General features: G+C 38.7%; 1 protein-coding gene across 3 annotated transcripts; it reads left to right on the top strand.

Annotated features, from left to right (window-relative positions):
- Positions 1–3,531: 3,531 nt before the first annotated feature.
- LOC113181475 (uncharacterized) lies at positions 3,532–20,862 on the top strand. 3 transcript variants are annotated; one of them, XM_077801360.1, is made up of 2 exons: positions 3,532–3,875; positions 9,932–10,298. In XM_077801360.1, exons 1-2 carry the CDS (start codon positions 3,532–3,534, stop codon positions 10,296–10,298), a joined length of 711 nt encoding a protein of 236 aa, XP_077657486.1. The 3 variants fall into 3 exon arrangements, with proteins under 3 accessions (XP_077657486.1, XP_077657485.1, XP_077657484.1); XM_077801359.1 differs by lacking the exon at positions 3,532–3,875 and adding an exon at positions 16,352–16,658 and having other exon boundaries at positions 9,870–10,273; XM_077801358.1 differs by lacking the exons at positions 3,532–3,875; positions 9,932–10,298 and adding exons at positions 16,290–16,633; positions 20,481–20,862.
- The last annotated feature ends 1,920 nt before the right edge of the window (positions 20,863–22,782 follow it).

Genomic DNA, 22,782 nt, shown 5'->3' with positions numbered 1-22,782 from the left:
AATAAAATTGGAATTCTCCCCGGCGAGTTGTCTTGCGTGGAGGATTCTTTCAGAACCAAACTTGCATCCCTGGGATGAACCTAAAACAGTGAAATTTATGGAAGCAGAAAATAGAATGTTGGTTACTAGACGCAGGAAGTTGGTGGAAAAAAATGGGGAGATATTGGTCAAAGTGTACAAAATTGCAGTTAGGTAGGAGGAATAATGTTAGTATCTAATATCCATCGTGGTGACTATAGTTAACAATACTATGTCTTAGAAATTTACTAAGAGCGCGGCTGTGGAGTGTTCCCACCACACACACATCCCTGGGAGACGGGTGAAGCTGTTGATTAGCTTGTACAAAACACATGTTCTATACCTTAAATATGTACTATATTAGAGACAAACAAATAAAGCAAGCCAGCAAGGAGGAAAAACAACAACACATAATTTTTACCAAAAATAAGAGTAAATGTGAACTCCAACTGATGAAGAGACAGCTTCAAAATGCTGGTGGGGGGTGGGTTATTTTCCTTCTTCAGGCAGAAGGAAAATGTCATATAGAGGCAAGGTGATATTGAAGGACTGATGATCACAACAAAGGTAATTCCATGACATACTTTTCTAAATTTGTTGTTTTCCATAATATTCAATTTCTTAAATATTATTTCTATATTTATCTTTGCCTTTTAAATCAATGAATTTATGGCATCTTTCGGAATCTTCCGTTATCTCAGTGCCTGGGAGTTATATTCCCTTTCTCTATATTAACTGTGAACTCGTGATGGATTATTTCTTACGTACTTTGTAACACTGGCCTGTGCCATTATCTTATGTAGGAAGTGTCCCCCAGGAACATCCCATATAGTCTGTGTGTGGTTTCTTAAGATTTATTTCTCTCTATGTTTAATGTTTTGTTCTGTTTTTTTTTTTTTTTTGAAATTTTATTTTGTGGGAGTTATTTCTGTCTGGGAGTTATTTTGTTTTTCACTTTTGTGTCTGATGACTCCAAAGACATTCTCTATTTAGTAGCAGTTAGTTTCTAACCTTGATTCCTTCACTGTGCACACAGTGTAAATTAGAAAGTTTGGAGGCATTGCATGGTCTAAATGTTCATGAGAGATTTGATTGGCATGTAGAATTTCTGAAATCAGACTTAGGCTTTCTTGTCTCCATCTTCTTCACAAGATACCACTTTAAGAATACAAACTTTATGCAGGGGCCTCATATCCTAGACCCTGCCTTGTGATATAGTTCAAGGTCCAATTTCTTGTACCTGTCTGAGGCCACCGGCCACCATTTCTGAAAGCCTACAACCAGATGCCAAAACTTCATAGGCCACAAGACATCTGCTACAATTTGCGGTTTGAGTTCCCTCTTTGATTCTGAAAAATAAGAAATTTCCTTCTTTTTTTCCCCTTTCTTCTTCAAATTCACCTATGTAATTGAAATATTTTTAAAAAATTTTTGAAGCACTTCTATTTGCTTGTATCAGGAGGTGGATCTGTTCATAAATGCTGGGTGAATCATGTTACTAGCAACTCTTTAGTTTTAGGGGAACCAAGAAGGTGAAAGAATTAGTGTGTGTGTTAGATCAATAAAAATGGGTACTTACAGTAAAAGCCCCTTTAAGTAAAATTTATCAAATACTTTGGCTTCCTCCTCAAAGACCCAAACTACTCACTCTTTTTTTTTTTTCTTTTCGTTGGTACTAGGATTGAACCCGGGGGTGCCTAACCATTGAGTCACATCCCTAGGCCCTATTTTATATTTTATTTAGAGACAGGGTCTCACTGAGTTGCTTAGGGCCTCACTAAGTTACTGATGATGTCTTTGAACTCACAATCTTTCTGACTCAACCTCCCGAGCTGCTGGCATTACAGGGATGCACCACCAAGCCTGGCTAAACTACCCACTCTTAATATACCAACACTGAATAAAAATTTTTGGAGAAACTTTGATGGGACAAAGTGGAGGGAGAGGTGGGGAGGGAGCATGGGGGCAGGAAAGATAGTGAAATAAGATAGACATCATTACCCTAGGTACAAGTATGACTATACATGTGGCACAACTCTACATCATGTACGACCAGAGAAATGAAAAGTTGTGCTTCATCTGTGTACCATGAATTGAAATGCAATGAAATAAAATAAAAAAATAAAAGATACTATCTTTGATACTAACTTTTTAAATGTGTATTCTCAAGATTCTTCACAGTAAAGTTAGCATTTTTCCCTTTGAAGTTAATAAATGGTTAATGGGGAAACATTTATTTTGCTCATTTATTTGTTTTTGATTGGTGCATCCTACATATACATAAAGGTGGGATTCACTGTGGTATATTTATACATGCACATAGTATGATTTTCTTAAATTAATCCCATTTCCTCTCCTTTTCCATCCTTCCTTCTTCTCCTTCTCCTTCTTCTATTACACTGATCTTTTCCTATGGCATCCAATTCCCTCACCGTTTCCCCTTATTTTGCTCTAGATTCCACATACGAGAAAAAACATTTGACCCTTGGTTTTCTGAGTCTGGCTTAATTCACCTACCAATATGTCTTCCATTTTGATGGGGGAATATTTTGAAGTGTACAAATACCCTGTTCCTGATCAAAATTTTACCCAATAGCTATCACATTCATTGATGAAACTTACTTAATTTTCCTTAGTTTTATTATGATATATATATATATATATATATATAATTTTGTAACTTCGTTATTTCTCTACATTTATTAATTGTCATTCTACTGACATGAATAACTTTCTCACCTTCCTTTATCATTTCTCTAATTAGTCTCACTATGGGCTTATGAATTATTGTTTTATTTGATGGGCTAAAATCTGTTACTGCCATAATTCATTTTGGTATTCAAGTTGTCCCAGATGGGGCCAGTGAGAGTCCCTTCAAGGTGTCTCCAAATGCCTTTTCTCATGTAAAACAATGAGTCATTGGTAAGAGTTTTGAATTGAATGAAGGAAGTAATTCCTGATGCATTCCTGGAAGTAGCCTAGACAGCCCTCTATCTAATGAGCATTTATGACTCACAGATAGGATTGTGTCCTCATGACTCACAGGGAACTACTTACAAAGAGAACCTTTTTTTTCCTATTTCCCTACTATAATTCTGATTCTCTTTCAACATCAAAAGAGATCTTGGCATCATGAGACTAATCTGCCCCAAAAGCATCATGAGTGATACACAGACCACAGACACATACCAATGACTGAATCTATGAGATGGCCCTCCTGAGAAAATAGAGTTGACAAACAAGGAAATAGAAATGACAATTCAGTGAGAAAGACTGGATTGGACCATTGTAATACACAGGGGAAAGGAAACCTTAACATATTTAGAAAGAAAAAAACAATGATGTCACAAAATGACTAATATTTCCTTAGGGAAAAAAAAAGCCAGGAAATGGTCCCAGGAAATGGTCACAACAGCCTCAGCAGAGTATAAAAGAGGATGCATGGTGAAGGGACGTTAAAGTTCACTAAAATTCACTCTCTAGCTAACATCAGAACCTCCAGTCTCTGACACCATGTGCAACTCCTCTTGTGGCTCCTGCTGCTCTGGCCAGGGCTATGGCTGCTGCCAGCCCAGGTGCTGCCAGACCACCTGCTGCAGGACCACCTGCTGCCGCCCCAGCTGCTGCAGACCCTGCTGTGTGTCCAGCTGCTGCCGCCCCTCTTGCTCTGGTGGGTCCAGCTGCTGTGGCTCCAGCTGCTGCAGGCCCTGCTGCTGCATCTCCAGCTGCTGCCGCCCCTCCTGTGACTCCTGCTGCTGCCAGACCTGCTGCCGCCTGCGTCCAGTCTGTGGCAATGTCTCCTGCCACACCACCTGCTATCGCCCCACCTGTGTCATCTCCACCTGCCCCCGCCCCATGTGCTGTGCCATCCCTGACTGCTGAATCTTGTCTCTGAACACCCCACCTCCTTACCTCCTCTCTCCCCACAGATGAAGACCTTCATTCACTGCTGACCATTAGGTCAAATGGAGAGGATTGATGTCATTCCACTAAGCTGGATCTTGTGATTTTAATAAGCCCACAGCAGGCCCAGTAATGCCACAGGCACATCCTGGCCTCCATGCTCTGCCTGTGCATGGCTCTCTCACTCCTACCAATGTGTGAATTTGCTAGTAATATACCAACTGTCATGTTGACCTGACTAGTTCTCTCCACAATTTCCTTCCTAACTCTTGGGCACCAGGTCATCGAACTCATGAATCCATGGGTTGATTTTAATATTTCTACCTTACGGATTTTCACAGTCTTTCTCTTCATTGTTCCATTAAGTTTTTCTTTTATAATTATTAATCCCCACTTTTTCCTTTGTTATTTTTCTATGCCAAAATAAACCACCATCTTCCTGGATGGGAAATTCAGTGTGATCGTGTTCTTCTCAGAGTTTCTGTTTGATCTGGACAACTGTATTTTACCCACACTGTAGGACAGAGAGCAGGGCTGTCAATTTTACGTGAGATGTCAAGACACATTTATCCCAGCCTCGTTGTCACTACAGTCTCTTTAGTGGCTAAAAAATGAGAATAAAAAGCTTTTTGGAAAGACTGTAAACAATGTTGTAGGGAACAACATCTTCTGATCTGTTACACATCTGTGAAAGCAGTTTATAATAACTATATGAATAACAGACCTGGATGACTGTTGCTGGGAGCGATTGGTGATCTAGAAAAGCAATACAAGCTGAAGGTGCAGCTAAAGTGAGAAATACCAGGACAAATGTGAAAGACAGAGTTTTCATGACAGAATATAAAGCCTCATCTCCTGTAGCCAGAGGCTGGATGAAGCTGAGGACCAAGCCTAGGATTTAATACAAGAGGAGCCGAGCTCCAGGGTGTTTTCTTTCTCAGACCATTTGCCATGCCAAGGTCAAGGCTGCAAATGGGAAAGTACAAGACCTGGAGACACGGGATGGGAATGTCCGAGTTGATGCAATTGAAGATCTTGGATTCCCCAACTTCTCTGAACTCTCTGGGCTTGCTGAAGTGGTTGCTTTTCCTTGTTGGTGTCGAGGACCACCCTTTTTCATAAAGATGATGTAGAAGCATCAGTCTTGAAAAATAACTCAGACTTCCCTCACTGTCATCTCCCTCCTCTCTTCTTGGCCACACACCAATGATGAGAATTAAGTTACATAAACTTTACCCAGAGATCAGCTGAGCCTGCTAATAGGAGACAAACCCCCAAAGACCCTTAGGACTCTACAACTATATCATGGGGAGTGTGGTGCTTCTGCACTGGGGCAGATGGGGGCAGGGGGGCCACATAGTATCCAGTTGTCTCTGTGATATTAGCAGCTGATGCTGATCATCACCTAGAACCATCATTTCATGAAGCATGGAAAAACTGTGATATTGCAAATGTGTTATTGTCATTGATTACCTGGGACAATTCCACAGGGAAACATCCTCTGATGAATCCTCTCATTATGCTCTCATAGATATGTGGTTACACTGAAGAAAATGATTCTAATTATTTTCCATTTATTTACTGGTGCATAGCATCCAAGTGTGACTAAGTGAGTGCTTTTCCTCCTTTAAAAAAAAAATTCCTGCCAATAAGAACTCATAGATTTCAGTAGATTGTTGGGGTATCAGTTCATTCCAGCTCACGTCTCTTGTGATGCTCAAACAAGTAATTTCAAGTTGGCTCCCAAGTCCTTTTGACCAGAATCTAGTAGACTCTGAAGGTTTTCCTGGTTTTTATATAACAAAATATTCCAGACTTATTTGTACATTTCCTTCCCCAGACATAATCAGCCACCTTTCCTCAGAGTCCTGATTCCTTTTAGTGGAAAGTGACCTGTAAAACCATAAATTGAAATGTGAAAGTGCGTGTAAGTTGATTTTTTTCTCATCTCAGTTTTTTCAGTGTTCAGAGTTAGAAAATATTTCTTAAAGAATAAGCTACATCGAAGGTTGCTCCAGAGAACTTGAGGGTTCTGTTTAACACCCTACCTCTCAGCCTACACATCTCCTTTCTCCCATGCCCAAAACAATACTTCTCCTTTATAGTGACCCATAATTCCTTCCTGCACAATGCCTGTACAACAACCTTGGAATGACATTGCCAATATGAAGAGCACCAATCTGATTGCTGAAAACAAACTAGAGATTCTTATTAAGGTTTTCAAAAAAACTTTTTGTTCTTGAGATAATTACTTTCCCTGAAGTTAACCTGGATGTATGGTGAGTTTGCATCATCATGGCTGTTATCATTGTTTTTGTGACCTTGGGAGACTTTTGAAGTTTGATTTTGTTTTATAATTGTGCCTAATACTTACATGGATCCAAAGAGAAAGCTTCAGAGCATGGTCTGTTCAAGAAATCTAGCACCTACCTATATTTTCTCCACCCTCTTCCTTTCACCCTCTCTGTGAAAGGAAGAAAACAAATTATGTTTGATACTCCCATTTTTAAATTTTCTTTTCTCTTATTTCAGCTTCATTAGGTACAACCGATCTGCAATAGACTACTTATTTAAAGTGCACAATCAGAGGTTTCGATAGTCACGTGTACTTAAGACACCAAACCTAGCATCAAGGTAATGAACATTCATCATTTCCTTTGAAATTCCTCCCCATTCCACAACTCCAGGAAACAAATGATCTGGTGTCACTATCAATTTGCTTGCATTTTCTATAATTGTACATAAATGGAATTACATATTGTGTACATTTCTTACCTAACTTTACTCTCAGCATATTGAGATTCAAGGTGTCATATATATCAATATTTGATTCCTTTTGATTTTAGAGAAATTTTTCTTTGCAAGGACATATTGTTTTGCTTATCCATTCACCCTGTTGAATTGTTTCCAGATTTTTTTCTGATACAAATACAGTTACCATAAATACTTGTGAACAAATATTTATGTAGACATATGCTACTCCATCTTAACCAGAAGCAGAAATCCCTTTTTCTGGTGTTCTTATTTCTATGTTTGTTTTTTTTTTATATTTGTAACCTGAGTTAGACATATTGTACCACATGATACACATTTTTTCCATGTGCTTAATCATCTCTTAACAATATATTCCTGGAGATGACTTCAAAGTAGCATATAAAGATACACCTGATTCCATTTTTATACATTTTAGAAATGTGCCATGGTTTATTCATCAGTACCCCATTGAAGGACACAGGTTATATCCAGTTTTTTGATGCTATTTTATTTTGTTCTTACAGATAGAACTGTTATGGATAATTTTGTGCAACAACTCTTTATAGTTTTGCCTAAGTATCTTTGGGAAACTTTATAGAATTGAGATAACTACATCAAAGAATAATGCTGCTAGTTATAGTCAAATCTGCACAAAGTGTGAGTGTGCTTATTTCCACATTATCCCACTGTCAGATTGTCAAATTTTGAATTTTTGACCATTTACCAGGTCAGAGGGGGTATTCCACATTACTTCACTCCTTTTATTATGTATAAAATTGGGTATGCATATGTGGTGAAAAAAATCTGTATTTCATTTTCTCATTAGAAAGTTTATCTTTTTTCTAATATAGTTTTTTAAAAATCTTTATTTTTATGTGGTGCTGAGAATCAAACCCAGTGTCTCACATGTGTGAGGTGGGCACTCTACCACTGTGCTACAGCCCCAGCTCTCTAATCCTGTCTTAGAAGTCCTTTACATATGATTAATCCTTTACCTATGATATACAAGTATTTTTTTTTCATTTAGTCACTTGTGTTCTCACTTTGTTTAGGATGGTTTCTTATCTTGCATTTTTAAATTACAAATGATTGTCTTTTAACTATCAGGAAAGACCTAATTGCAAAAAGTCTATGTGTACATAAGTATAAAATAGAAACATGTTAAATTGAGGATCTTCTTTTAATAATGAGGCCTCCTGTTACCTCTACTATCCCTTTGTAACTGACTCTGATGGATTTCCTTGAAACACCTATTGTTCCAATACTTTCCACGCTACACCACACTAGACATCATTCACCCTTATAACACAACTAAGACCTTAATGTTCTACCGCGCTTCCTGTTACTCCCCCAGCCCGTGTCAAATAATATTTGCAAGGCCTACATGTTTGCACAGAGCTTTCTTCCCCTGAGTGTTGATACGATAGCCAGTCTCTGTATAAATTAAAAAACTTTCTTAAAAATCTCCCTGTCCTACCTGTTGAGCATTACCTTTCTCTACTTTCCTAGACACCTTATCTATACAGGTTATTGACCCAGGAAAATGCCAAAAACATACCCCCATTCAACCATGCACTCATTGAATGCTTTTTCATTTCTTATCCATCCAAGTATATTTTATATAATTATGTTAAAGACTGACCAACCCTCACCCAAGGCCTTTACTAGGCACCATGATAATAACTGTGAGTAAGACATTTGTATGAGACAATGACCTTGAAGGCTTTACAAAAAGACTGGAAAAAGGAGATCTAAAACAATTATGATAAAGCGTCATAGTCTAGAGCAGAGACACATTTGGAAACAGAAGAGAAGTATTCATTTTAAGTTTAGTAGATGTCAAGAAAATATTGGAAATGAGTGAATATGCTAAGGTGACAAAGGAGAAAGCAACATTCTAGGCAAATGGAATATTCCAGGCATGAGAAATGGCATGGGCTATCATTCTTCACACCTTCCTTGAACACCCTAGGAGGGACTCACCATCCCTATTGTCTGTGTGCTTCAGTCTATCTGGACCTCAGTGACCTCATGTGTAAAGAATTAAGAAAAATTGTGTCCACCATATTGAGCCCTTGTGAAGTGTAAACAAGAAAACAATTATAGAGGACTCAGAAATATTTCTGACACACACTAGGTGATCAGCAAAGTCTTATTAGTATGAGCTCACCTTTCATTGGGAATGTATAAATTTTAATACACATTGCTATTTTGTTTACTAATAAAACAGTCCTCTAAAATAGTTGCCAAACTCTTTCCTATGTATATCATTTGCCTTGAGTTTATAGGACAGAGATTAAAGTTTCTCCTTTTTTTTATCTCAATATTGAATAAAATATCTCCAACATACATTGTTGAGAGAAAACAGTTCAGACTATGAAACAATATAATTTTATTTACATTTCAGTTATAACATGCTCTTTGGATATATTGACTTTCCAAAATGTAGGTCCAAAATGGTCCCTTATAATGCTCTACCTTTGAAAAGCAACATATCATTAAAATTTTAATATTTTTTTAAAAATCATGCCAATGTGATTTTTTATTATTTAAAAGTAATGAATCCATTGCATTATAACTCTTCAAACTGAATAGACTCAGTAAGCAACATAGACAGGAACATCACTGGAATCCTTTACACCTCACTGAGCATCCAGAAAATCCAAAGGAATCACAGCATTCCTCATTGCACACAAGCTACCTCCCCCACACCTCCAAAATACGGGTCTTTCAGCTATTTTCATGTCAGAATTAAAGGTTACTTGCTTTTAACTTTTTTCAAAACAGAGGGGATTTAATCACCATAAAATCGATTCCCCATATATTTTCTGGAGGTGAATACATAAATGAAAAACAAACATTAAATCCAATAAAAGTCATGTAAGGGGTCTATCTTAGGAGACATATCAGACAGGATGAAAAATGGAGCTGACTCACATGGCTTCACCAAATTGGAGAGCTCATAATACAACAGGAAAAAGAAATGGTATCTTTTCTATGAATAGTGATGTTTATCAGATAAACACAATTATCCAATTAATTAAACTAAATGATCTTTTCTTAGTATAAACAAGATCCTTCACATGATCATAGTAGCCCTCAGCAGGGTATAAAAGCAAGAGAGAGCAAGGAAAGATCAAACCTGAACACTCACCCACTTGGAAACCCACCCAGAACCTCCAGTCTCTGACACCATGTGCAACTCCTCTTGTGGCTCCTGCTGCTCTGGCCAGGGCTATGGCTGCTGCCAGCCCAGGTGCTGCCAGACCACCTGCTGCCGCCCCAGCTGCTGCAGGCCCTGCTGTGTGTCCAGCTGCTGCCGCCCCTCTTGCTCTGGTGGGTCCAGCTGCTGCCGCCCCAGCTGCTGCAGGCCCTGCTGTGTGTCCAGCTGCTGCCGCCCCTCTTGCTCTGGTGGGTCCAGCTGCTGTGGCTCCAGCTGCTGCAGGCCCTGCTGCTGCATCTCCAGCTGCTGCCGCCCCTCCTGTGACTCCTGCTGCTGCCAGACCTGCTGCCGCCTGCGTCCAGTCTGTGGCAATGTCTCCTGCCACACCACCTGCTATCGCCCCACCTGTGTCATCTCCACCTGCCCCCGCCCCATGTGCTGTGCCATCCCTGACTGCTGAATCTTGTCTCTGAACACCCCACCTCCTTACCTCCTCTCTCCCCACAGATGAAGACCTTCATTCACTGCTGACCATTAGGTCAAATGGAGAGGATTGATGTCATTCCACTAAGCTGGATCTTGTGATTTTAATAAGCCCACAGCAGGCCCAGTAATGCCACAGGCACATCCTGGCCTCCATGCTCTGCCTGTGCATGGCTCTCTCACTCCTACCAATGTGTGAATTTGCTAGTAATATACCAACTGTCATGTTGACCTGACTAGTTCTCTCCACAATTTCCTTCCTAACTCTTGGGCACCAGGTCATCGAACTCATGAATCCATGGGTTGATTTTAATATTTCTACCTTACGGATTTTCACAGTCTTTCTCTTCATTGTTCCATTAAGTTTTTCTTTTATAATTATTAATCCCCACTTTTTCCTTTGTTATATTTCTATGCCAAAATAAACCACCATCTTCCTGGATGGGAAATTCAGTGTGATCGTGTTCTTCTCTAAGTTTCTGTTTGATCTGGACAACTGTATTTTACCCACACTGTAGGACAGAGAGCAGGGCTGTCACTTTTACGTGAGATGTCAAGACACATTTATCCCAGCCTCGTTGTCACTACAGTCTCTTTAGTGGCTAAAAAATGAGAATAAAAAGCTTTTTGGAAAGACTGTAAACAATGTTGTAGGGAACAACATCTTCTGATCTGTTACACATCTGTGAAAGCAGTTTATAATAACTATATGAATAACAGACCTGGATGACTGTTGCTGGGAGCGATTGGTGATCTAGAAAAGCAATACAAGCTGAAGGTGCAGCTAAAGTGAGAAATACCAGGACAAATGTGAAAGACAGAGTTTTCATGACCGAATATAAAGCCTCATCTCCTGTAGCCAGAGGCTGGATGAAGCTGAGGACCAAGCCTAGGATTTAATATGAGAGGAGCTGAACTCCAGAGTGTTTTCTTTCTCAGACCATTTGCCATGCCAAGGTCAAGGCTGCAAATGGGAAAGTACAAGACTTGGAGACACGGGATGGGAATGTCCGAGTTGATGCAATTGAAGATCTTGGATTCCCCAACTTCTCTGAACTCTCTGGGCTTGCTGAAGTGGTTGCTTTTCCTTGTTGGTGTCGAGGACCACCCTTTTTCATAAAGATGATGTAGAAGCATCAGTCTTGAAAAATAACTCAGACTTCCCTCACTGTCATCTCCCTCCTCTCCTCTTGGCCACACACCAATGATGAGAATTAAGTTACATAAACTTTACCCAGAGATCAGCTGAGCCTGCTAATAGGAGACAAACCCCCAAAGACCCTTAGGACTCTACAACTATATCATGGGGAGTGTGGTGCTTCTGCACTGGGGCAGATGGGGGCAGGGGGGCCACATAGTATCCAGTTGTCTCTGTGATATTAGCAGCTGATGCTGATCATCACCTAGAACCATCATTTCATGAAGCATGGAAAAACTGTGATATTGCAAATGTGTTATTTTCATTGATTACCTGGGATAATTCCACAGGGAAACATCCTCTAATGAATCCTCTCATTATGCTCTCATGGATGTGTGGTTACACTGAAGAAAATGATTCTAATTATTTTCCATTTATTTACTGGTGCGTAGCATCCAAGTGTGACTAAGTGAGTGCTTTTCCTCCTTAAAAAAAAAAAAAAAACAAATTCCTGCCAATAAGAACTCATAGATTTCAGTAGATTGATGGGGTATCAGTTTATTGCAGCTCATGTCTCTTGTGATGCTCAAGCAAGTAACTTCAAGTTGGCTCCCAAGTCCTTTTGACCAGAATCTAGTAGACTCTGAAGGTTTTCCTGGTTTTTATATAACAAAATATTCCAGACTTATTTGTACATTTCCTTCCCCAGACATAATCAGCCACCTTTCCTCAGAGTCCTGATTCCTTTTAGTGGAAAGTGACCTGTAAAACCATAAATTGAAATGTGAAAGTGCGTGTAAGTTGATTTTTTTCTCATCTCAGTTTTTTCAGTGTTCAGAGTTAGAAAATATTGTTTAAAGGATAAGCTATATCACAGGTTGCTGCAAAGAACTCCAGGGTTTTATTTAACACCCAACCTCTCAGCCTACACATTTCCTTTCTCCCGTGCCCAAAACAATACTTCTCTGTCATAGTGACCCATAATTCCTTCCTGCACAATGCCTGTACAACAACCTTGGAATGACATTGCCAATACGAAGAGCACCAATCTGATTGCTGAAAACAAACTAGAGTTTCTTATTAAGGTTTTCAAAAAAACTTTTTGTTCTTGAGATAATTACTTTCCCTGAAGTAAACCTGGATGTAAGGTGAGTTTGCATCATCATGGCTGTTATCATTGTTTTTGTGACCTTGGGAGACTTTTGAAGTTTGATTTTGTTTTATAATTGTGCCCAGTACTTACATGGATCCAAAGTGAAAGCTTCAGAGCATGGTCTGTTCAAGAAATCTAGCACCTACCTGTATTTTCTCCACCCTCTTCCTTTCACCCTCTCTGTGAAAGGAAGAAATCAAATTATGTTTGATACTCCCATTTTTAAATTTTCTTTTCTCTTATTTCAGCTTCATTAGGTACGACCGATCTTCAATAAACTACTTATTTAAAGTGCACAATCGGAGGTTTCGATAGTCACCTGTACTTAAGAACCAATTCTAGCATCAAGGTAATGAACATTCATCATCTCCTTTGAAATTCCTCCCTATTCCACAACTACAGGAAACAAATGATCTGCTGTCACTATCAATTTGCTTGCATTTTCTATAATTGTACATAAATGGAATTACATATTATGTACATTTCTTACCTAACTTTACTCTCAGCATATTGAGATTCAAGGTGTCATATATATCAATATTTGATTACTTTTGATTTTTTAGAATTTTTTCTTTACAAGGAAATATTGGTTTGTTTATCCATTCACCCTGTTGATTGTTTCCAGATTTTTTTTTCTGTTACAAATACAGTTGCCATAAATACTTGTGAACAAATATTTATTTAGACATATGCTGCTCCATCTTAACCAGAAGCAGAAATCCTTTTTTCTGGTGTTCTTATTTCTATGTTATTTTATATTTGTAACCTGAGTTTTTTAGACATATTGTACCATATGATATACATGTTTTCCATGTGCTTAATCATCTCTTAACAATATATTGCTGGAGATGACTTCAAAGTAGCATATAGAGATACACTTAATTCCATTTTTACACATTTTAGAAATGTGCCATGGTTTATTCATCAGTACCCCAATGAAGGACCCAGGTTATATCCAGTTTTTTGTTGCTATTTTGTTTTATTCTTACAGATAGAACTGTTATTTATAATTTTGTGCAACATCTCTTTATAGTATATCTTCCGGATACTTTATAGAATTGAGATAACTACATCAAAGAATAATGCTGCTAGTCATAGTCAAATCCTCACAAGAAAAGTGTGAGTGTGCTAATTTCCACATTATCCACTGTCAAATTGTCAAATTTTGAATTTTTGACCATTTAACAAGTCAGAAGTGGTATTCCACATTACTTCACTTCTCTTATTATGTATATATATGTGGTGAAAAAAGTCTGTATTTCATTTTCTCATTAGAATGTTTATCTTTTTCTAATCTAGTATTTTTTAATCATTATTATTTTTATGTGGTGCTGAAAATCAAACCCAGTGCCTCACATGTGCAAGGCGGGCGCTCTGCCACTGAGCTATAGTCCCAGCCCTCTAATCTAGTTTTAGAAGTCTTTTACATATGATTAATCCTTTACCTATAATATACAAGTATTTTTTTTCATTTAGTCACTTGTGTTCTCACTTTGTTTAGGATGGTTTCTTATCTTGCATTTTTAAATTACAAATGATGTCTTGTAACTATCAGGAAAGACCTAATTGCAAAAAGTCTATGTGTACATATGTATAAAATAGAAACATGTTAAATTGAGGATCTTCTTTAATAATGAGGCCTCTTGTTACCTCTACTGTCCCTTTGTAACTGACTGATGGATTTCCTTGAAACACCTATTGTTCCAATACTTTCCATGCTACACCACACTAGACATCATTCACCCTTATAACACAACTAAGACCTTAATGTTCTACTGTGCTTCCTGTTACTCCCCCAGCCCATGTCAAATAATATTTGCAAGGCCAACATGTTTGCACAGAGCTTTCTTCCCTTGAGTGATGATATGATAGCCAGTCTCTGTATAAATTCAAAAACATTGTTAAAATCTCCCCATCTTACCTGTTGAGCATTACTTTTCCCTATTTTCCCAGACACCCTATCTGTACAGGTTATTGACCCAGGCAAATACCAAAAACATACCCCCATTCAACCACGCACTTGTTGAATGCTTTTTCATTCTTTTCCATCCAAGTAGATTTTATTTTAATATGTTAAAGACTGAGTAAATGCCCTGTATTTCCAATAAATCTTACTTTCACTTAACCAACCTTCACCCAAGGCCTTTACTAGGCACCATGATAATATCTGTGAGTAAGCATTTTTATGAGACTATGACCTTGGAGGCTTTACAAAAAGACTGGAAAAAGGAGATCTAAAACAATTATGATAAAGCATGATAGTCTAGAGCAGAGACACATTTGGAAAATGAAGAGAAGAAAAATTCATTTTAAGTTTAGTAAATGTCAAGAAAATATTGGAAATGAATGAATATGCTAAGGTGACAAAGGAGAAAGCAACATTCTAGGCAAATGGAATATTCCAGGCATGAGAAATGGCATGGGCTATCATTCTTAACACCTTCCTTGAACATCTTAGGAGGGACTCACCATCCCTATTGTCTGTGTGCTTCAGTCTATCTGGACCTCAGTGACTTCATGTGTAAAGAATTAAGAAAAATTGTGTCCACCAGGTTGAGCCCTTGTGAAGTGTAAACAAGAAAACAATTATAGAGGACTCAGAAATATTTCTGACACACACTAGGTGATCAGCAAAGTCTTATTAGTATGAGCTCACCTTTCATTGGGAATGTATAAATTTTAATACACATTGCTATTTTGTTTACTAATAAAACAGTCCTCTAAAATAGTTGCCAAACTCTTTCCTATGTATATCATTTGCCTTGAGTTTATAGGACAGAGATTAAAGTTTCTCCTTTATTTATCTCAATATTGAATAAAATATCTCCAACATACATTGTTGAGAGAAAACAGTTCAGACTATGAAACAATATAATTTTATTTACATTTCAGTTATAACATGCTCTTTGGATATATTGACTTTCCAAAATGTAGGTCCAAAATGGTCCCTTATAATGCTCTACCTTTGAAAAGCAACATATCATTAAAATTTTAATATTTTTTAAAAATCATGCCAATGTGATTTTTTATTATTTAAAAGTAATGAATCCATTGCATTATAACTCTTCAAACTGAATAGACTCAGTAAGCAACATAGACAGGAACATCACTGGAATCCTTTACATCTCATTGACCATCCAGAAAATCCAAAGGAATCACAGCATTCCTCATTGCACACAAGCTACCTCCCACACACCTCCAAAATCTGGATCTTTCAGCTATTTTCATGTCAGAATTAAAGGTTACTTGCTTCTAACTTTTTTCAAAACAGAGGGGATTTAATCACCATAAAATTGATTCCCCGTATATTTTCTGGAGGTGAATACATAAATGAAAAACAAACATTAAATCCAATGAAAGTCATGTAAGGGGTCTACCTTAGGAGACATATCAGACAGATGAAAAATGGAGCTGACTCACATGACTTCACCAAATTGGAGAGCTCATAATACAACAGGAAAAAGAAATGGTCCCTTTTCTATAAATAGCGATGTTTACCAGATAAACACAATTATCCAATTAACTAAACTAAATGATCTTTTCTTAGTATAAACAAGATCCTTCACATGATCATAGTAGCCCTCAGCAGGGTATAAAAGCAAGAGAGAGCAAAGAAAGATCAAACCTGAACACTCACCCACTTGGAAACCCACCCAGAACTTCCAGTCTCTGACACCATGTGCAACTCCTCTTGTGGCTCCTGCTGCTCTGGCCAGGGCTATGGCTGCTGCCAGCCCAGGTGCTGCCAGACCACCTGCTGCAGGACCACCTGCTGCCGCCCCAGCTGCTGCAGGCCCTGCTGTGTGTCCAGCTGCTGCCGCCCCTCTTGCTCTGGTGGGTCCAGCTGCTGTGGCTCCAGCTGCTGCAGGCCCTGCTGCTGCATCTCCAGCTGCTGCCGCCCCTCCTGTGACTCCTGCTGCTGCCAGACCTGCTGCCGCCTGCGTCCAGTCTGTGGCAATGTCTCCTGCCACACCACCTGCTATCGCCCCACCTGTGTCATCTCCACCTGCCCCCGCCCCATGTGCTGTGCCATCCCTGACTGCTGAATCTTGTTTCTGAACACCCCACCTCCATACCTCCTCTCTCCCCACAGATGAAGACCTTCCTTCTAAAAAAATGTCATGCCCAAGAGAGTTGATTTCCTGAGTCCCATAAGCCAATCTCATTCTTAAGTTATTCTCAATATTCCACATCCTGAGTTTTTTCCAAACTCCTCGCCTTGCAAATGAATTCCCTGAGGATATCCTAATAATTTAACACATTACCTCCAACATTTTTCCCTTTATCTTCAGGACATCCATTCATCATGCTTAAAGAATTTGAGATTGCTTCTGTCACCTGTAGGGCCGTAGATGTTTAACACCTCTGACATTGAAATCCAATCAAGTATCACTTTATGTTCCTTTGCAAGGATTTTCTTGTACCTTGTTATTCCTATATGAAAAAAATAAACTTCCATTCTATTGTCATTGAAAATTGAATGTGGTTGTTACTCTTTTTTTTTCCTATAAATTTTTATTTTATTTATCTATTTTTGCAGCAGTGGGGATGGAATCCAGGGGCACTCCACCACTGAGCTACATCCCCCATCCATTTCATTTTTTTTTTTTTGAGATGTCATTGCTAAGTTATGGAGAGCAGCATGGAACTTGTGATCCCTCTGCCTCAGCCTCTGAAGCTAGTGGGATTACAGGTGTGAACCACCATGCCCAGCTTCACTACAAGTTTTGAAATGAGATCTTAATCCATCTTTTTTATAAGAAAATTTCCATATATCTATTGATCAGTGAGTAGTTAAATACACCTTGGTAGCTTCCTAGGAAGACAATATAACCACTGGGGAAAATGAGGTATCCATACATCAGTGTTTCTCAACAAGGGACAAATTTGCCCTCAGAAGATCTCAGCAGTGTCTAGAGATATGGTTGGCACAAGGGGTGGAAGGAAGGTCCTGTTGCTGTTGTCCAGCGGGAAGACCCAAAGGATGATGCCAACCATCGTATAAGGCACAGGACAGCCCCAATATCAAAGAGTGATTGATCCCACACCAGATGTCTATGATGTCAAGGTTTGATTTACATCTATACTGTGGACATCTTATACATTGAGTTAAATAGAGGAAATGAGCAAACCTGTACATTAAATCAAGTATCCAAAATGAAATTATATAATCCCCCTACACCTATAATCTTTGCCATGATAAAATTGAGACATTCTAGACACCAGGTCAAATGTTTCGTATATATGAGGCTGAAGAAGATCCTATAATAAGTATATAGTCTTTAAAAATCTAAATGACACAGAAGAATTTGACCCAAAGTAAGTTTTCTTTCATTAGTCTTTGCCAATATCATTCAAGAGCCATTGGTATGAGATAAATCCTTATTAAATGTATGTGTACGACATGTATGCACTTAGTCACAAATCTGGCTTTAGTTATACATTTTCTTGTTCTAGTGTTTATTAAAATACCATTTGATGTCCTTCAGGAAATATGACTACTTTCCCCCATCGAGGCCAATTGGATTGCTCAGCAGATTTTAATATTTTTATTTATCATAAGAATGGTGAGTTTTTGGCCCATTACATTTTTTTGTGGAGGATTATTGCTAGTGCATAAGAAATCTGTTGATTTTTAAAAGTTCATATTTTAATGAACTCATGATTAATGCCACTTCTTAGTTGATTTTCTAGAACATTCTGAGCATAAAATCATGGCAGCGAAATGCTTCCAGCCTCAGGCATGTACCCTCGGCTTGTACCCAAGTTGCCCAGGTGGTGACCCCATCATTAACACAAACATTTGGGGGATTTTTATTCCTCCTCTAACTTTCCATAATTCCTCACTTGCGTCTCCTAAAATCACCCCTCAAGTATTCTATTTGCACTCAAGTCTCTGTCCCAAGTTCTGCACTTTTGTATAAAATAAAAATGAAGACAATAGATGTTCCACAAATAAATTTGGTTGACTGATATCAAACTGGTAATGATGACTTTTTTTTTTCCTAGCAATAAGAGTAAAACAGGGAAGTCAGGAGGTGAAGGACTGGTGCTATCATTTGGTGTTTCCCGCCTTCTTGGCTTCTTCTGTGTGGATATGGGCATTTCAGTGAAGCACAGTATTCATGGATGTCTATAAACAAGTCTCAATGCAAACAGAGTCTTAACTTCCACAACTTTTCACATGTCATTTATCAGGTGACATGTTACCACAAAAATGCAGTTTTCCTTAGATGGAACTGCAATCTGTTTGTCTGGAATATTCCTTTTCTTTGCTCCAGCAGTCAAAAGATACTTCATTCGCTCCAAAACACTTATGGCCAGTGTTCTCTCTCCACCTTATGGTATCAGAAATAAATGCCATAGCCCAGGACTTCAGGCTATTAGGATTGCACCTGGGAGAATGGCAGAAGTCAGTAATGAATTAGAAACACAAGACAAAGAATAATGATAGAGGTCTTATTAGGAGAGTAGCTTATCAGGAAAGATATTGAGAAGGAAGCATTTCAGCTGGGTCATGACAGATGAGTAGGTTTGCAGAGCTGACAAGAAACAAAAAAAAATTCCCGGAAATTCAACAGCTTCAGCAAAGGCTTGCAAGTTTTATTCTTCACCCCTTCACTGACCACTTGGAGACATACAAGTTTTTGTTTAATCTTGAACAACTTTTAAGTTTGTTTTAACCTTTCTGTGTGTCTTTTGACTCTTCCACTAAAAGAGTAAGGACACTATTTCATAGGGCTGCAATAAAGATTAAAAACAATATGGATTAAAAAATGTTCAGCACAAAGCCTGAAACAGTGAACATGTCACTATGATGCGCACACACCCAGGATGCATGGAACGCATCCACAAACTGTATATTTTTATTTAAGCTGTGAAATTAAAGTAAGTGTAATTCTTTAATTTTTGCCACACTGTTTTCTGGTGTGGATCTTATACAAGTACCCCCAGAAAAGACATGAGGGGTTATCTGTTCTGTTTTCAGAGGAGCCAATAGGATATCTTGAATACATATTTATTGAAAACTTACTGATTCTAGAAATCAACAAATGCTCCTGTGAAAGAAAAATCCATTGTGCAATTTTAGCAATAAAAAAAACCTCCCTGCTCCAACCGCTATTCTGGAAGACATACAGCAAAAATGTGTTTTGATTATGTCAAAACCATGAGTCATTGCCAAATGCTTCAGCTGAAGACCCTGGAATGAGACCTGACACAGAGCTTGGAACTTCCTCAGGTCTGACCCTGACCTTCTAAGGTGGCCACACAAAAAATCACCATCATCCTCATGACAGATGGGACATCCTCCTCCCAAATGGGCCTTTTCTTCTAGTTCCTTTCCAACATTTCACCTGACCGGAAAATTCTTCAACAACAAAAGATACATTTGAATTATGAAAAACATCCTCTATGATTTGCATACAGATAGGAGGAAATATTACATCTGAAAAAAAATGTCAGAATGTCCATTCTTGAGTACTTCATAAAAGACCACTGCATAGGTCAAGGTCAAATGTGACACCCACTAAGGAAAAAATGTCAAAAATGTTTCAGTGGGAAACACAGGAGCACAACAGGAAAAGGAGATATGCTATTTTCTTTCTTTGGAGTACTTAATTAGAAATATTCTATTATGTAATTAAATAATTAAGTTTTCCAGGAAGGTAAATAACAACAAGGAAATAATGACATGGTGAAAGAGAAGTTCGGTGGGATATAAAAGGGGGTGTGGTCCAAGAAGACTTTCAAACCCAAGAATTCACTCTCCTGGAAACCCACCCAGAACCTCCAGTCTCTGACACCATGTGCAACTCCTCTTGTGGCTCCTGCTGCTCTAACCAGGGCTATGGCTGCTGCCAGCCCAGGTGCTGCCAGACCACCTGCTGCAGGACCACCTGCTGCCGCCCCAGCTGCTGCAGGCTCTGCTGTGTGTCCAGCTGCTGCCGCCCCTCTTGCTCTGGTGGGTCCAGCTGCTGTGGCTCCAGCTGCTGCAGGCCCTGCTGTGTGTCCAGCTGCTGCCGCCCCTCTTGCTCTGGTGGGTCCAGCTGCTGTGGCTCCAGCTGCTGCAGGCCCTGCTGCTGCATCTCCAGCTGCTGCCGCCCCTCCTGTGACTCCTGCTGCTGCCAGACCTGCTGCCGCCTGCGTCCAGTCTGTGGCAATGTCTCCTGCCACACCACCTGCTATCGCCCCACCTGTGTCATCTCCACCTGCCCCCGCCCCATGTGCTGTGCCATCCCTGACTGCTGAATCTTGTCTTTGAACACCACATGCTTATCTCCTCTCTCCCCACAGATGCAGAACTTCTTTTGGGCCCACCATTAGGACACATGGAATCTGGTTAATGTCATTCCACAGAATGGGTTTCATGATTCCAATGAGCCCAACACTGTCCCACAGAAGCACTTTATAGTTCATTTTAAACTCTCTTCTTTCCAATGCTGTCATCAAATAAAAATTAATTTGTAATCTACTAGCAAAGAAATTACCTTGATCTTCCAGATTACTCATTTTCCTTACTACTTGAAGGGGCTACATTATTTTTCTCAAAAAGTTAAACATTAACTTTAGCCCCAATGTAGGCACGAATTTTATTCCCTCAGTCCTGGGGGGGGGGGGTCTAGTTATATCATAGATTCTCTCCTAGAGTAATTTTCTTATGTTTTGTTGCTCTTCTGCTTTGAAATAAAATTTTTCTGCCCAAAAGAATTCTTTGATGTTGTTCTCTATTATTTTCAGAGTCATTTACTCAGTAACCAGGCAATTATATTTTATACAAAGACACAGAAAAGTTCATGTTGAAATAATTTTGAAAATAAGTGCTAAGTCAAATATAGACAACTTAGGATATTAACACAAAAGTGGTGCATTTGTAAGTGTAAAAAGTGGTGTGTGGTGTGTGCCCATGCATGCACATACATGTGGCCTGTGTGTCTCCATATCCTGAATTAGGACTTAAAAATCATTACATTGTTAGTACATTATACCTCTTAATACCATTGGTTTTGTTTTGGAAAAAATGTACAACCAAATTTCTGGGGAAAAACAGTTCATGCCAATGAAAGCAGGAAAATCTCCTACAAAGAAGATAATGTACCCTATTCATTCATTCAATAAACAACATTTCAAAGTGTGTTCACAAAGAGGGTTGTATTTCCCATTGAGTTCTGATGAGAAGAAATGCAGATTTCTCTACATTTTTAAGAAACAACATTTCACCTGGATGACGAGGTATGTTTCTGATTGTGGTATTTCAGGGTTTTCCTTACAATTCAAACATCTCTACACTTCACATTCTACCATACATGGCCCTAGAAGTCTAGAATTTCAAAACTCATCTTCTCTATCTAAGGATTTTAAAAATTATAAGTAGTTCCTAGTAGTTCTCAGCTGGGATGCACATTGGAGATAAAATGTCCAGGAATGGTGGCTGCACCTGAATTTGAAAGACAACAGTGTTTTGACATGACTCTCCAGGAGGACTGCTTCAGTGATTGCTACTGATATCAAAATGAGCCCATGACCATGCACTGAAATGGATTTAGACTATTGAAACAACAGGGTTGAAGATGATTTGTGTAGACATCACTGGTAAGCTTCGTGTCTCTTCAGATGCCATTAGAAAAAGGCTTCCAAGATTTTAATCATAGAATTAAGACACCCTCATGAAAGAAGAAAATTTCCCCATTTCACAACTCATTTGGAATCTGCCTTAGCTGTTTGGAATAAAGAAGGAATGTAGAGGGGAGGAAACAGGAGGTGGGAGGGAGAGGAAGGGCAAATACCAGGGGTTGAATTAAAACAAATTATATTCCATGCTTTTATAATTATGTCATAGTACATTCTATTGTCAGGTATAACTAAAAAAAGAACCAATCAAAAAAGAAGAAATAAATAGGATGAAATATATTTTAAATTTTACACAGAAGAGTTAGGAGTGTTGTTATGAAACCCTAAGTTCTGAAATCACAGATGAAATTATAAAATATAATATTGGGGTTTTACATATCCAAAACTTTTCAGTACATCAAAGGTAAAAATAAAAAACTTGAATTATTTTATTTTATCTGTGACATTGGAGCAGGCTGGCATTAGGAGTTAACCCTGAAATGATGCTTTGAAATTCCCTCCTCTTTGCATTTCCACCACACTCTTGTCCATCAGTAAACC

The sequence above is a fragment of the Urocitellus parryii genome, chromosome 7 (genome assembly GCF_045843805.1).
Source record: "Urocitellus parryii isolate mUroPar1 chromosome 7, mUroPar1.hap1, whole genome shotgun sequence".
In the NCBI taxonomy this organism is placed as follows: Eukaryota; Metazoa; Chordata; class Mammalia; order Rodentia; family Sciuridae; genus Urocitellus; species Urocitellus parryii.
Note: the sequence above shows the minus strand (reverse complement) of the source record. Positions and strands in the feature narration are given on the sequence as shown.